The sequence below is a fragment of the Archocentrus centrarchus genome, chromosome 12 (assembly GCF_007364275.1).
Source record: "Archocentrus centrarchus isolate MPI-CPG fArcCen1 chromosome 12, fArcCen1, whole genome shotgun sequence".
Taxonomy (NCBI): domain Eukaryota; kingdom Metazoa; phylum Chordata; class Actinopteri; order Cichliformes; family Cichlidae; genus Archocentrus; species Archocentrus centrarchus.
The window spans coordinates 24,021,703-24,038,314 of record NC_044357.1 but is presented as its reverse complement, the minus strand read 5'-3'; the positions used below and the strand labels follow the sequence as shown (position 1 = coordinate 24,038,314).

The following is a 16,612-nucleotide window of genomic DNA, read 5'->3' as shown; positions in this document are numbered from 1 at the left end:
GTGCAGTTAAAATTGAGGGGACAGTTATGCCACAAGCGCCAACTGTTGGTCGTCAGCGCTTGCCCACACTGCCCCCCCAAAACCCTCCATGTCTAAAGTGCAAATAAAATTTGGAGACAGACAGTGACGAGGATCCGAGTGGGGCCACCTCAGCGGCCCATCTCATCAACCTCTGAGTAACATGCCTGCCCCAAAGGTCCTATGTGTATCAGGGTGTAAGTGTGTATGTGTTGTGAGTTATAATGACTAAAGTGCAATTAAAACGGAGAGGCAAGTGGTGGTGCAGCTCTCCACGTGGCCTCTCCATCCTACATCTGTGAGTGATGTGTATTCTGTGTGTGTGTGTGTGTGTGTGTGTGTTTGTGTATGGGGAGGGGGAGGGGGGGGGGGCATATGACCAGGAAAAATCCTGGAAGAAGAGAGCCAGCTGTCCGCTGGCTCAATAGGCACCCCGACCTCCCACACCCCAGCACAGGGCAGGGGGAGGTGAGCCCGGGGCCGCGGTGACAGCATCCCGGAGCACTGCAGCACCCGAGGTTGGCGCCCTCGCCCCCACCGCAGAGGGCGGCCCGCTCCTCCTAGATGCCCATTCACTCAACAATAGACACAAACAGGCGACAGGACATACTGGCCTGGGCATGGAAATGCAGTGCCCAGTCCCCCCCAACCACCCCACTGCGGCCCCATCCCCCACCCCACCCCCCTGCAATGCAGGCACCCCAGGGCCCCAAAAGCGTAGACCGGACATCCCGACGTCAGGCCAACCTACCCCACCCGGCGGCGCGGCCGGGACAGCAGAGGCCCCCCCCGCGCCAGGGGGGGCCCACCGGGAGCCGGCGCGGCCCCAGTGCCGGGGCCCCAGACCCCAGCCCCCAAGCCATACAGGGAAGACCAGCCAACCGACCGAGGGCCGGCACCACCCCCCCAAGCACCCCGCCCACACCCCAGGACCGAAGGCAGCACCATCCAAGCCCCCACCACCATCAACCAGGACAGGCACACAGACATCACCAGAAGGTCGCCCCAGGACCCCAGCCCCAGGAGGCTACCAGCTACCCAGGCCCCCGGAGTCCCCCCCCACCCCCCACAAAGCACATCAGGAGCAGAGCCCGCAGCCCATCACCCCCACTAAGTAATGGAGCTGAGCAGTGGGAACCAAAGAGAGTCAAATTCCTCCAATTTGTTTTTAGAAGAAGCAGACATTCTCTCTAAACTAACATGATCTACTAATAAATTTCTGTACTGAGTAATACATAGTTTATTTTTTGTCTTCCAGTTCATGAGGATCATCTTCTTAGCGATGCACAAGGCATTAAGAACTATGTGTGATATATTTAACTCCATAATTAATTCACTGACATCACCTAAGATGCATAGTCTGGGGGAAGTTGGGATATGACAGCTAAACCATGTGGATAGATCTTCACAAATCCTCTGCCAAAATCTCTGAACTGGTACACAAGACCACAGAGCGTGTAGATGATTATCCTCTGAATTGCTTGTACAGTGGGTGCATATGTTTGAGTGTGTAAGGCCCATTTGGAACATCCTTTGTCCAGTGTAGTATGTTCTATGGAGAATCTTATATTGTACAAGTTGTATTTGGGGTCTTTTAGTCATTTTGAAGATATTTAAACATATTTCTGTCCATAAATTTTGATCCAGGTTGACAGAAAGATCACGCTCCCATTTTGTAATTGGGAGGGAAACTGAATCATCAGTTTTTATTAATAATTTATATAATTTTGATAACAATTTTGGGGTACAGAGGTTAAGAAATTCTGTTACCCAAGTAGGCATTTCTAGATTCAATTGATTAAGGTTAAATCTTCCCTGTAGGATGGACTTAACTTGTTGATATTCCAGAAATCTACCGTTGCCAATTCTATATTTTGATATAAGTTCTTGGAACGTGATAAAATTTCCATCTTGGATAATATGTTCTAAGTTATTTATACCCTTATCACGCCATAACGGAAAATTCAGCATTTTCTTTTTCTGACAAATATCTGGATTGTTCCAAATGGGTGTTAGTTTACAGGGGATGAGTGAAGACTTAGTTATTTTTAAAAATTCCCACCAGGCTGTCAGAGAGGTATTTATACTAAGGACTTTATAGCAGTTATGATGTTTAATACTGGAACTAATGAAAGGTAAATCTGAGATTTTTATTTTTCCACAAAACGCCTGTTCTAGATCCAGCCATGGGTTGTCTAATGAATTGGATTTGATCCACTTTGAAATATACTGCAATCTACTGCTTAAGAAATAGTAATAAAAGTTTGGTAATTCTAGACCTCCACTGTGTTTTGGCTTTTGTAAAGTTTTTAAGCTTATTCTTGATGGTTTGTTTTTCCATAAAAATTTTGAGATGTTTGAATCTAGTGACTTAAACCAAGGAAGAGTAGGTTTATTAGGGATCAATGAAAATAGATAATTAATTTTTGGTAAAACCATCATTTTAATGGCAGCAACTCTCCCCATGAGTGATATAGGTAAACTGTTCCAACGTGTGAGATCATCCTCTATTGTTTTTAATAAGGGGATATGATTTAATCGTACCAAGTCTGAGAGCCTGGCGGAAAAATTTATGCCTAAATATCTAATATTTCCTGACTTTAGTGGGGTCCTAGAGGTTCTCTGGAAATTACAATTCAGAGGCAAAACTGTTGATTTACTCCAATTGATAGAGTAATCAGATATAGATGAGAACTTATCTATCAGTGTGATAGTCTTCAAAAGAGAGCCTTGTGAATTCCCAAGGAAAAGTAATACATCATCAGCATAAAGGCTAAGTTTATGGTCCATATTTTCAGTTTGAATCCCTTTAATATTTACATTTTGACGGATTGCTGCTGCTAGCGGCTCAATGAAAATTACAAAAAGAGAGGGAGAGAGTGGGCAGCCCTGCCTAGTGCCCCTCTGCAGACTGAAACTTTGTGAAATGAGATCATTTGTCCTAACACGCGCATTCGGAGAGCTGTGTAGTGTTCTGATCCAGTTTATAAAGGATGAACCGAATCCAAATTTTTGCAGAACTGCTAGTAAGAATTTCCAATTTACCCGATCAAATGCCTTCTCTGCATCTAAAGACACGATTGTCGTCTCTAATTTGTTAATAGAACAATAGTCTATTATATTTATCAGTCGACGTGTATTATTGGCTGAGTGCCGACCCTTGATAAAGCCTGTTTGATCTGGATGTACAATAAATGGAGTAATACTTTCTAATCTTTTGGCAAGGGCTTTGCAAATTATTTTAAGATCTACATTAATGAGAGAGATTGGCCTGTAGCTGGATGGGAGTGTGGGGTCTTTGCCTGGTTTAAGAAGCAGGCTAATGTTAGCAGAGTTTAAGGTTGGAGATAAGATGTGGTCATTCTGAATCTGAGTTACCATTCTGAAAAAAATGGGAGCTAGCTCAGACCAAAATTCTTTATAAAACTCTGCTGGAAAACCATCTGGGCCTGGGGCTTTATTATTTGGGAGATGCTGTAGGGCTTCACTAAGTTCACACAATGAAAGAGGTAAATCCAGAGCTGCAGCCTGGCTGTCATTTAGTTTTGGTAGATTTATATTATTAAGAAATTCTTCAATTTCAGTATCAGATGGGTTAATCTGTGGTGAATATAAGGCTTCATAGAAGTCTCTGAAAGAGTTATTTATTTGTTGTGGGTCATGAGTAATAATACCAGTCGAGTCTTTAATAGAAAAAATAGCTGTTTTTTCTTTATTCAGTTTTAATTGCTTGGCCAGGAATTTTCCAGATTTATTTCCATGCTCAAAGTTTTCCAAACGCAGCCTCTGCAACATAAATTGTGTCCTTTTATCAATTATTTCATTTAGCTCCAGAAACACTGACACTTTAAACGGGTGTTTTGTTCCTGTCTGAATGTTATAAAACCTCTGAATAAAAATGGTTTTACACGTCATAAACTGGTGAAGGTCATTCTGAGGGAGGAGGAGCAGAAAACTCAGAGGTCAGAAAAGGTTTTGATACCTCAGAACAAACTGTTCGTTCTTTTTTTATAGTTTTTGAAGTGTAAAACACAAATATGGGGAATTGAAACCACCAAAATAAATAAATAGTAAAATAGATGGCATCTTGGTTTCCTGTTTGTTTTTTGTTGGTTGGTTGATTTGATTTGATTGGTTGCATGTCTGCCCGCCTTTTTCGCTGGCTAGTTACTTACCTGGTTAGCTGGTTGCATCCCTAGTTTATTAGTCGTTTATTCCTTGATTGGTTGGTTACCTGCCTGCCTGGTTCCTGGCTGGTTGGTTGGATCTTAGTTTGGTTGCCCACCTGGTTGGATGGATGGATGCCTGCCTGGTTGATTGTCCTCCTGAGTGGTTGGTTGCCTGTTTCTGTGTTGGTTGGATTCCACATTTATTGGTTGTTAGCTTGTCTAGTTGGTTTGAGTGGTTTATTAAAAAAAAAAAAAAAAACAAATAAAATTGTTTCCTCATTAAGTTACTTTAATATTTAATTTTCCTTTTGTGTTTATTTACTTTAAATTTTCCCCTCATTCATTTTTAACCAGTTGGTTAAAAGTTTACCCTTTAACAGATTGAATTTGCTTTCTGTTGAAGTGTGAATATTTTAACAGGCTGCATGTTGATAATATCAACACGCAGCTCAGGACTCCTGCATTAACTCAGTTTTAATTCAAGCTTGCATATGTTTATTATTTGATAGTTACTAGTCGGAAGCCACAAGCATACAGGCTTTGTCTCTGTTTTGTTTTTCCATCTTTGCAATATTTTTTATTCGCTTTATTTTACAAAAATCCCACTTATGTAAAATGAGGCTCTTAATCTGGTATTTATCTGTGGAAGTTCACAAGGAGCGATTCATGGCATTTCACCACTGCAAAAAGATGCATAATTTATTTTTAATGATCCTCCTCCTTCCTCTGTAGAACATCCACGGTCACAAAGGTCCAATCACGGCCGTGTCGTTCGCCCCTGATGGTCGTTATCTGGCAACATACTCAAACGCCGACAGCCACATCTCCTTCTGGCAGGTAAGACTCACACACACACACACACAGATGTAATTTGTCCTTCTGGAGTCTTTAGGTGTTTTGTGATGTAACTTTGTAGCGTCAGATCCACAAAGGTGAATGTCTGATGTAATAAACACAGATTTGTGTTTTGAAATGAATTCCCAGTAGCTTTTCCAGGTGCAGCTTTAAACAAAGCTTTGCATAAATGGGATCTCTTATAATATAAACATCCACTATGGTAATAGTGTATATATGTGGCAGAAAATAGGATAACAAGATGCAAGGCAGGATTTAAATTTAAATCACAGCTTTTTTAGAGCACTTCAGATCAACCAGTAATTCACTGTTAACCCTTGTGTGTCCTTCCTGCAGGTATCTCAAACATCTATCAGTTTATGTGCATGCAGACAGCTTCAGATTTTACTTCTTCTTACTGCAGCTGTGACTCTTACAAACACACCAGCGGCAGATTTGAGGAGATTAAAACAAAACACTTATTTAGATGGATACTACTATACGCTTACAAACTAAAAAAATGTAACAAGTGTAGCATCTAAATAAACAATAACACAGTCAGATAACCCATCACACTCTGATCTTCTTCCAGGAACTGTTATTTTGAATGAAAGGTCTTTACGACCTCTGACACACACACACACAGGCTAATGGCATTACTGTAAGCATAAACCGCTGTAAGCGCGCCGGCAAGACGGCTGCTGTGGTAATGAGATGGCAGACGCTCTGTCGGGGGTGTGTGTGTGTGTGTGTGTGAGGGAGAAGCAGTGTCATCTCAGTTTCTACTCGCTGTGTTTTTCCTACACTCTCACTCAGGGGTTAAACTCCAGGTTTTCCCTCTGAGACGTCCTCACAGGGTTCAGGAGCAGCTGATCATCATCATATGTTCAATAACACATTTTTCTCTGCAGTTATTGTCAGAATGAGGGATCATTTCAGATATCAGCAGAAAAGAGAAGGCAGTGTTTCCCCACACAGACTTCACATGGGCGTGCCATCCAGGTTTATTAAAAGGTGCCTGAGAATGACACCATCCTCTTGCTTTTATTCTGAAAGTTCAGTCACTGCTGGCGGGCTAACCTAGCTCTTCCTGTCTCGTGTTTGTCTGTGTGGTCACTGTGATGGTGGTCCTTTAATATCAGTCAGCTGCTGCTCTGTAAAGTTTTTCTTTATACTGTATTGAACCAGGAAGTGAAACTCCTGAGTTTGATAGGCTGCATAAACCGGAAACACGGAAAATTTGAAGCCCAGGACACAAAAGGCTCACAGAAAAAGTAATAATGGGTTTTTCAGCCTTTATTTAACCAGGAAATGAAACTGAGATTAAAAATCTCTTTTGAAGGAGGATCTCAAGACCAATATGGATCAAACCAGCCCTCTGTGGCTTTGGAAACGGTTAATAATAAGAGACATGATTCAAGTGCACTGTTTCTCAAGATATGGCAGACTGTGTTTAACCAACAGGTAATGAATAAAATATAAATTTACAGCAAAGTTATTACCTAGTGATTGGGTCCCTGACCCGGCGCGTTTCTGAATGGTGGGAGAAACCGGAGCTCCCACAGAAAAGCTGTGCAAACACTGAGAACAAGCAAAGTCCACACAGAAAGGTCCAGGTTTGAGCTAAGGACCTGCTTGCTGTGACGCAACAATGCCAACAACTGGTTCAAATCTACCAGGTTACCAGTGACCTGTTTAGTGTTCGGGAGGTGAAAGTATCTCTGTGATTCTCCCCGTTTCACGCCCCCAATTTAAAGAAGACATATCATGCACAATCCACTTTTTTAGCCCTTAAATATTTTTTTTTTTTGTGTACTTCAAGTGTCTAGGAGTGCTTTTTGGGTCATATTTTTCAGTCTGTTACGTTTTCTTGTCTATTACGTCACAGTATCTGCTGTGGAACTGCTAAACAAGGTCATGGACTTCTGGCTAACATTTTGTGAATTCGCCATTTTTTTCTGGCAGCAATTTTGTAGTCCAAGTTCAGTTATGCCGAAGTTGCAAGTAGACAAGTCCAAATGTTCGGTTGTTGGGTGTATTAACCCACACGATTCCTTACATCGCCCCCCAGCGTCAGAGCCTCTTCGACGTGCTTGTTTCTCTGCCGGTAGATAATCATATCGCTGCTATCAAACTACAAAAATGGCTGAACGGGGTGGAGTGGAATGTTCTGCAACCCGGAGGGGGGGTGGGGCGTGAGAGGTCTTTCACATTTAAAGAGACCGCACCAAACCGAGCTGCTCTAAGACGCCTCAGAACGGGGCAAACGAGCAGTCTGTGGAGCTACAATAACGAGGAATTCAGACCAAAGCGCTGCAGTTCTATTTTATATAGACCACAAGTGAATGATTTACATATGAAAAGGAAGGATTTAAAAGTATGATATGTGCCCTTTACTATTTGGAATAGGAAGGATTACGCATGAGCCGACACACGATGCTCAGACGGTAAAACAGGAAACCTGAAAATCTAGATTAAGCAGAAGAAGTCCACCTCAGGCCAACGAAAGCTAGCTGAGATTAGGCACATAAATCTATGGGCATAAATCTGTAAGTAACCATAAATATGAATACATAATACGGAATGTTCCGGTTGGCCTATCACAAGGACTAATGTTGCAAATTAAAGTAGATTCATGTCTGGAAATTCTTATAGTTGCAACAGTATAACAAAGTCAAGTGTAATAAACTGTTTACTAGAAAATAAAAGTATTTTAGTTCAGTTTGGATTCTCCTGATACCACGTACAATCAGACGTGAAGCTGGAGCTGAATGCACAAACTTCACTTTTATACAAAAACAATTGAACTTCAGAGAAAAGTGAGAAATTATAGGATTTTGTGGTTACTTCTGAAAAAAAAAAGTGAATGTAACCTGATTCCTGCTATCGGTTGAACGACTCCTCGCCCTGTTGGCTGTTAGGGTGATCTTCAGGGGTTTTTAACACAGTGAGCTGAAACTTAATCGAAAGCATGTTTAGTTTCTGGAACTGTACTTGTTTAGCATATGGCTAAAATAAAACCTATCCTAAGTTGAATAGCTGGTGGACATGAAGAAGTTTTGATTGATGGATAATATGAATGTGTTGCTGGTCCTCCTCAGATGAACACCAGTCTGCTGGGCAGCATCGGGATGCTGAACTCGGCTCCTCAGCTTCGCTGCATCAAGACTTACCAGGTTCCTCCTGTCCAGCCGGCCTCCCCGGGCTCCCAGAACCACCTGAAGCTCGCCCGTCTCATCTGGACCTCCAACCGCAACGTCATCCTGATGGCCCACGACGGCAAAGAGCATCGCTTCATGGTCTAAAATTCGAGCTGTATTTAATTCTGACAGACCTGGGCCTGGTATAGGGTTTTCAATGTGAAGCAGACTCTGGAAAGCTGCAGTCTGGATTCAGCTGGTGGTAATTTTGGTATTTGCAGCTCAGACGACACTTTGGAGGCCAGGTCTTAGAGCTGATAGTTGAGGTAAGGAATGGTAAAAACCCAGCTCAGGTCCAGGTTTGGACCAGATTCATGTTCTTGTTTTATCTCCTGCAGTAATCATTGTAAGGAAAGTGACCGTGTGATATCTTTATAGGCCGTGATAGAAGGCTTGTTTACATGATTTGAATTGATGTATTTTTAATAATTTACAATTTGCCATTCCTATTTATTTGCTGTTGATGCTGGATGTTACAGACCCTCCAAATCGTCTCCTGTTCAGTTTTTATTTGTTCCAAAAATTTACATCTTAAGCATTTTCCAAGTGTTGGTATTTACTTTGATTAAAAGCCGATTTAAAATTTGCATTCATTTGGGAGCAAATAGTGAAATTAATTTGTTTCTCCACACTGACCTCTGTAAGACGAATATGTGCTTTTCACATTTCAAGCTGCATAAATGTGCGCGAGTACTTTTGTGACACGTTGGAAGCTTTTGCAACCTCTCTGGCTTCACACAGAAGGTTGTGTGTGTCTGCACCCTTGTGTATTTTCACTGTTAAACACACATTCTCACTTCAGACTGCTTGTCCTAAAAGCACGGTCATAGTAAAGCGTTGGAGGTGTAGCTGCCTTTACTGCAGATATGTAAAAGCAGATGAATTAATGCTGCTTAGGTCCCCTTTAGATTTAAATTACATTGGATGAATGGTCACCACTGAGTTTTTGCAGTTTTTTTGAAATGGCAAAGCTCAGTTTAGTTCCCATTGGTTGGTCAATTTTAAAAATATATATATATATATATATATATAAAATTGTTAATTTGACTTTGATTTCAGGTGGCTCTTCTTCAGCAACTTCATAAACCCAAATGTTCACCTTTTGGTGTAAAATCCTAGAGGAAGTGCCTCCATTTCCTCTTCATATTATGGCTGATCATTCTACTCCCACAAGGTTTTTATGGATGTTTGTGACTCTAAGAAAGAAAAAACTCTTGGATTTATAATTTGATGGAAATATTGAGTTTTGGTTGTGTGTTTCTATGCAGATGATGTTGCTTTATATTTGTTAGGTGAACACCGTTCCTCCTCCTCCTGGCAACTTCCATTCATTCAGCTGCCATCTGACTATTTGAAAGTCTATCCTCTTTAGTGTATCACCATGTAAACTAATATTTTTGGCCCACTTAAATTAACCAAGCTACATAGTTAAATTGGATGCAAAGGGATATTTTCATAGGATGAAGTTTGCCATTTTTGGGGGGCTTTTGTGTTTTATCCTTTTAATCTGAGCCTTATAACTTTGAGCCATTTTGATGTGCAAATCTGACGTTTTCGTCTTTGGTCAAGGAAAGAAGTTAAACGGCTAAACAAATCGTCATTTTCATTTAAACTACTTCTATTTCTTCTTCCAGTGAAATCTGACCATTCCTCTCACTTCCACAAGGTTTCGCTGGACTTTCTCTTTTCAAAGGTTAAAACTCTCTTAACGGTTTATACATTTAAGAGAAAGGTTTGAATTGTCTATTTTTTTCCTGGACTGTTTCTTTGCAGATGATAACGCTGTATATTTGACAGATGGATGTGAGCACTTCCTCTTCTTCCAATTCACATCTGACTTTTCAAAGAAATCTGACTATAAATGTGTACATATTCAGTTAATGTAGCCTCAGAACCGCTGCGTAATGTAGTCTGTTCATGTTGTACAGTGAGCATCTGTCTTGTTTCACGTGTATGTGTTGTGGCTACTGTGGCAAATTTCCATTTTCAAGCTTCCATGGGTTTTTGTTTTTTTTTTTGGAAAATTTGCTTTTTCTATTGGTTTTAACAAGGAGGACCAAATTTATTTAGGATTAGTTAAACCGGCCAAAATGAAAAGTATTCTTTTAACACTAAAAATATGATACAGAGGCACATTTATATTTAAATGTTAACTTTCTAGATTTACCTCATTTGCCCAAAGCCAAGTGCATCCATCACTTATTAGGAGGAAGATGATGAAATTTAACAATATCACACTAACAGTAGCTGCACATACTGATTTTACAGTCCTACAGTGGGAAAGATGAACTCTGTTGGTACGTGGTTACATCACTGTTAGGTGTGCTTACAAATGCAACAAAGAACATTTCCAACTGCATAATTTTAAGCTCGATTCTTTGTGGTTCACACATTTTGCACATTAATATGAACCTTTTTAGTGCTCAGAGTTTTATTCAGAATGTAAATTCTATCTATATATAAATATATATGCAAATATATTTATAGTGTTTTCTGTCAGTCGTACCAAGCTTAGATTCTCCTGATTCTTGCTTCTACTTTCCCCACTCCACATTCTCCTCCCTCCATCTGTCAGTTTCATTAGTGCCGCCAGAAAGCGCCCAACACCGTTACACACCTGTAAACCCGAGCGTGTCAAAGCTTTTCACAAGTTCCTCCAGCATTTCGTCAGGCGGCTTCTTTTTGAAAACATGCGCACACACACAAACAGTCCAGCAGGTCCTGACAGCTTTGAGATCTTAATCTTTCGTTTTCTCCAGCACACTTAACAGTTTGAGAAACTACGTTTTTGGCAGCCTCTTGGGGGAGGAAGGGTGAGAAAAATGAAGGAAGCTGAAGAGTAAGTAACAAGTGAGGAAGATCAGGTCATCCACCCAGAAAAAGAAGGTTCTGCTGTGAAGGTAGTGAACCAAAATGGGCAGGAGAACCTTCTGGGGATTTGTTTTTTTTTTTTTTTTTTTTTAAACAATATCAGGTACATTTTACTGAAAATATCCAAACTGGAGATGGTTTTTAAAAAACAAACACCTCAGCCACCCAGCTGTTCACAACAAAGTGAAGCAGTTGTTACTTGAATATAGAAATTCTCCCATTTTCTGCTTATATTTTCTTCCTCTTCTACAGTCGACCACACAGTCTACACTAAATGAATGTTTCTTATTTTGGTTTGATTTTATTTATTGTTTACAGGCGCCTCAATCTACATATTTAAGAGTGTGTGGTGTATTGCATGTATGAGATTACATTGATGTAACAGAGCATCCTGTAAATGTGCTGTGTATTAAAAACAATGTTGACTTTGTGTCCAATAAAGATGAAAATATGACTGTGGGTGTCAAATGTATCTGTTTTGTTTATTTAAACACTCTGATCCTTCTGTCCAAACTATCACAGAAACCTTTAATAACAAAACTTCTGACATGTTAGCCTGCAAAGCCTTGATGAGGCTCCACCAGCACCTGAGACATCACTGACTAAACGCAGCACGTTTAACCAGCTGTTTTGTTAAAGCACCACCTTCATTTTTTAACAAAACATTTAAAATTTTGCCTCTGCTAAAATTACCACACACCTTATTAAAATGGTAAAAACATGTTTCTCTGGACATTGGCTGCTTTTTCACTCATTTTCAGTCCACTCTTTGTACCCGACCATTTTCAGAGGAGTGTTTGTTAAGTCACTGAACACAGACCCATGACTCATGTTCAATCATACGAGTCACCTAACGTGAGAAATGAATCAGTGTTCTGTCTACAGACAACTTAGCAAATATACAATTTAAAATTGGACAGTTTGACGAGCATAAAATTGTATTTGAAAACTTGGCATATCTCAGCATATCAAGTGGCAGTGGGTAGGCGCTCGCCTTGCAGCCGGGAGGTTGCAGGTTTGAGCCCCTGTCCCTGCGCTGCGTTGTGTCCTTGGGCAAGACACTTAAACCACATTGCCTAACGGTAGCGCCGGTCTCTGGATGAGTGATCTGGAACGATCATTTCGTTGTGTGCCTTGTGCACACAATGATAATGAGTTGAATCTAATCTAACATGATGAGTCTCTCTTTAAAAAGACTCAGGAAACTAGACAAATGGAGGACAAGAGGTGGCATGGCTAAAAAAAAAAAACTACAGCATCTGAAAGTCACGTCCTTAATAGGAAAAAAAAAAAATCCAGCAAAGACCTGATGCATCTGTGTCACCACAGCCTCATCAAAAATAGTTTCAGCAGAAGGGCGGCTGTCAAGAGAAGAAAAGGCTGCGGTATGCCCAATTACACAAGAACTTCACTAATGATGGAGTGATGAATCCAAATTTTTTTATTTTTTTGTTCAACTCAGGGTCTGCGTGTATGGAGGAGGTCAGGAGAGGGCGTCTACAGCCATCTGCAAAACATGGTGGAGGCTCTGTCATGGTTTGGGGCTTGTTAAAAATTTTTTACAAAAGTAAAAATACCAAAGTATGAGAGTTTGATCCACCATGCATGACAATGATCCCAAACACACTGTCAATGCAGTAAAATCATACCTGGATAGAAGAACGGTATCAGTCATGGCTTGGCCTCCCCAAAGCCCAGACCTCAACATTACTGAAGCAGTGTGGGATCATCCTGACAGAACACGACAAAAAGCAGCAACATCCAAAGAAGAGCTTTGAATGTCCTTCAAAGAAGCCTGGAGAACCTTTCCTGCATGACAAGAAAGCTGCCTCAGAGTTCAGGCTGTGCTGAAGGAGGAAGGTGGTCGTCCCAAATGTTGACGCTGAAGCTCGTTAGAATTGTACAAACTCTGTTTTTGTCATATATACTGTATTTTCATGTATGTTGCACATCTTTCAGTATTGCTGCACCTTTTCCCCCAAGAAACAAGGGGTGGCTCAAGATTTTTGTAAATGTCAAAAGCTGGAGAAATTTTTTGAGACCCACTCTTTAGTATAAATAGCAGCAACGCACTATGAAAGCACATCACTACATAAACTGTGTATTATTAGCCAATTTTCCTTAAAGTATCAAAAGTAAAATAATAATTCTGCAGAAAAATATTCCCCATCGGTGCTAAATGGATTCAGATTCCTGCTGCAGATGCTTGAAGCTCAGTTTAAATAGTTTATATTCCGTTTAATCTCCAGCATCATAAAAATCATGTGTTTGTAGCACCTGTGGGCATGTGGAATTAAAATTATTAATGAAAAATAAAGGCGGCGTATTAGTGAAACAGCAGGTCAACCAAGAGCTTTCTCAGCTAATCTGAAAGTGATGGCTGAGCCCGCACCGGTTTTATTCAACCAGACGTGGCTGGAGCTGACGCTCCCCCTCCATCATCAAGGCTTTCATTGCTAACGCGCTAAAGGAGTTATTAACTTCTTAATAATGCTCCAACTACTCTACATCCCATGTCGGCCAAAGTAAGTAAGTAAGAGAAGACTTGTCTGTTACGATTATAAATCGCAGTTTACTTCCTAATGTTAGCTGTGTTTCTACAAAAATACAGATTGTAACTGATCTCAAAAAGCAGAACCAGCGACAGTTCATGTAGAACATTTGTCTTCCATCAGTTTCCTGTCAAAAACCAGAGGTTTAGCCACAGTGCACAAGCACAAACAAGCAGAGACCTCTCAGCTTTCCCAGCTCCAGCCTTCGTTAATGGGACACAGACACACACATCAAAACCAGAGATGTCACAGATTTCAGTGGCTCTGTAGTCCAGCAGAATGAAGCCTGCTTCCAGAGACAATAGCCAACTGCAGCCACAAGATGGCAGTAATTTACAGGATGGATGCAAAACAGGCTGCAACAAAATATGGATTTCGCTGTACAAGTCCAGACCAAATGCCACTCATGTAATGGCACAAAGCAAAGATGTATAGCTGTAAGATGTAGAGTATTTGCTTTCTACAGTAATAACACATATGGGATGTTAGCCAGACAGCTGTAACTTACATATCTGCCATTTGTAGGATTTTCTCAGGTTAAGCAGAGCCCCTTTAACTTAAAAAAAGATTCTATATTAACATCCATCTTTGCATTAAAGATATTGAAATATATAAGAACCCCATCTCATTATTTTCTTCATTAAACAGATTATTTAATGATGTAGTTAGCACGCACACACAGCTAACACTATGATGAGTTCAGTGTAGACCTGCCTAACGAGTTTCTGATCACAGAGAAGTCGATCAATCTCCCTCTGATCTCCGACAGTTTCTGTTTCCATCTGTTGGACTCTCAAACTCTTCTTTTCATCTCATTTACACTAAAAATATGAAGTCTATTCATAATTTAAAGGTGAAAATGATTAAAGTCAAAGTTATGCATGTAAAAGTTAAGCGTGTGCTCAACAATTCACTTTAAACTTCAGCATTAAAAATTAACAGTGAGACCGTAAAAAGAAATTAAATGCAGACTGAGCTTTTTATCTTTGTGTTATTGTTGCTTTAAACATTTTGAAGCGTTATTTACAAAAGGTGCAAATTAGATAAGATTAGATCTTTCTTTAAGGGATTTATGCAAAATGTCAAACCACCATTTATCAGGTGGGTGTTTTCTGCTCTGGAGCCATTTGTTTTGGTTTGTTTGGCTAAAATAATTTAACCTGGAAAATAATCATAAAGGAGCATCACTGATTCGATGTTGTTATTTCATAACATTAAGAACCTTTAGTTAGTTTAGCACTGAAGTGAGCCCTGCGGTTCTTTAGATGTTGTTCCGGGTTCTTTTGTGACCTTCTGGATGAGTCGGCGACGCGCTCCTGGAGTCACTTTGGTAGCCGGCCGCTCCCGGGAGGGTTCACCACAGTGGGTCACTAACTGTGGGTCACTGGAGTCTCAGGGTGGTTTGGATAGCCTTTTCCCCTTTTGATTAATGAAATTATCTAAAAACTGCATTTTGTCACTGCATTATCTTTGTCTAATTTTAAAATATATTTGATGAGCTGAAACGCTCAAATGTAAAAAATATGCAATAAATAAATAAATAAATCAGGAAGGGGGCAAATTCTTTTTCACAGCATTGCAACGACAACTTTGTCCAAAACATCTTCATACTGTGGTGACGAGATATCAGCTGCTCTGAAACCAAGGCCAGGCTGCGCTTTCATGCTATACCAGTTTATACCAGAAGATGGTGCAGAAGGTGGTTAACAAGAATTATTAAAAGTTAAACAGCTACACTCACACAGAGCCAACTAACTGGTAAAATTCTGCCCCCTGGTGGTGAATGTTTAGTTAAAAATTGGCAAAGGGTAATTACAAAAAATACTTTTTAAGGGGTCATTTATGAGCATCCTTATATTGGCAGTGACACGCCCGCCTCACCATGTTCATAAACCTGCTGCTCAGCGACGCTACGATATTCATTTACAGTCGTGGCCGTCACACACGGAACATAATGAGGTCCTTTAGTGCGTTTTATTGCTACTTTTGGGTTAGAACCAATTAAGAGGTTTGGGTTAGACTGAGCTGTTTGATGGCAGAGAGCATAACTGAGAAAAAAACTGATTTAGTTCAGGAGCTGTTCATTTCCTTTAACTACCCATCTCCTTCTTTTTTCTTGCGCTGGCCCTTTATTTGGCAACAAATCCTACTGTCCACTTTTCCTTTTGTCCAGAAACCTCCCTGAGGGATCATGATGGAAGAAAATGCACAAAAAAGCAGCAGGAGGTTCAGTTTCCAGATTTTCCTCATTGATCTGCCGGGCGAGACAGCCGCGCGAACTCTTCATCTTCATACCCGCTAATGCTCCCTCTCCTCCTCTTCCTTTGTTTCGTCCCTCTGAAGAAAACATCCTCTTATTAAACATCCCCATGGAGTCAAATACAAATCTGAATATTCTCCCCATCCATCATCTCCTTTCCTTATTTTAAGTTGCTGTGGATATCAAAGTTTTGTCGACATCAGAAAAAAAATAAATAAATAAAAAAATCATGTATTTACCCATTATTGATGTTCCCAAAAGTTTCTGTGATTTAGCTGCGAGTGTGTATTTTTTCCCTCTCAAGATAAAAAGATTATCAAAAGATCTGCGGTGGAGTTTAATCGATACGATCTCACAGCTGGATGGGAGCGCGTTTGAGGGGAAAAATACAGAAAAACTCTTCATCTGCAAGTTTGCAGGGACCCGGCCGCCTGATCTGACCCAGATACAAACGCAGCATCGCTGCTGGTTTTTAAAAGTTTTCAAAGCTGGTTTTTATTTTGAGGAACTCCTTCTTCTTCTTCTTCTAGATATGATGAAGCCCAGCAGCAACTTCTACCACCTTTTGGTTAAAGTCAGTTTTAAAATGAAATAAGTGCACCTGTCCCGCTGCTGGATGTGTGATACAAGTGTACTTTCATGAAATACAAGGTGCAATATTTACACCAAATATGATGAAATAGAAACAGATGTAACCACTCAGGTCGG

General features: G+C 40.5%; 1 protein-coding gene across 4 annotated transcripts in view; it reads left to right on the top strand.

Moving 5' to 3' along the window:
• Positions 1–11,521, top strand: part of wdr7 (WD repeat domain 7) — a 105,869-nt gene extending 94,348 nt beyond the window's left edge. For all 4 annotated transcript variants that reach the window (XM_030742688.1, XM_030742686.1, XM_030742687.1 and 1 more), the window contains exons 29-30: positions 4,920–5,024; positions 8,123–11,521. In XM_030742688.1, the coding sequence (XP_030598548.1) occupies positions 4,920–5,024; positions 8,123–8,326 (309 nt within the window). In that variant the 3' untranslated portion in view covers positions 8,327–11,521. The remainder of the gene's footprint in view (positions 1–4,919; positions 5,025–8,122) is intronic.
• The last annotated feature ends 5,091 nt before the right edge of the window (positions 11,522–16,612 follow it).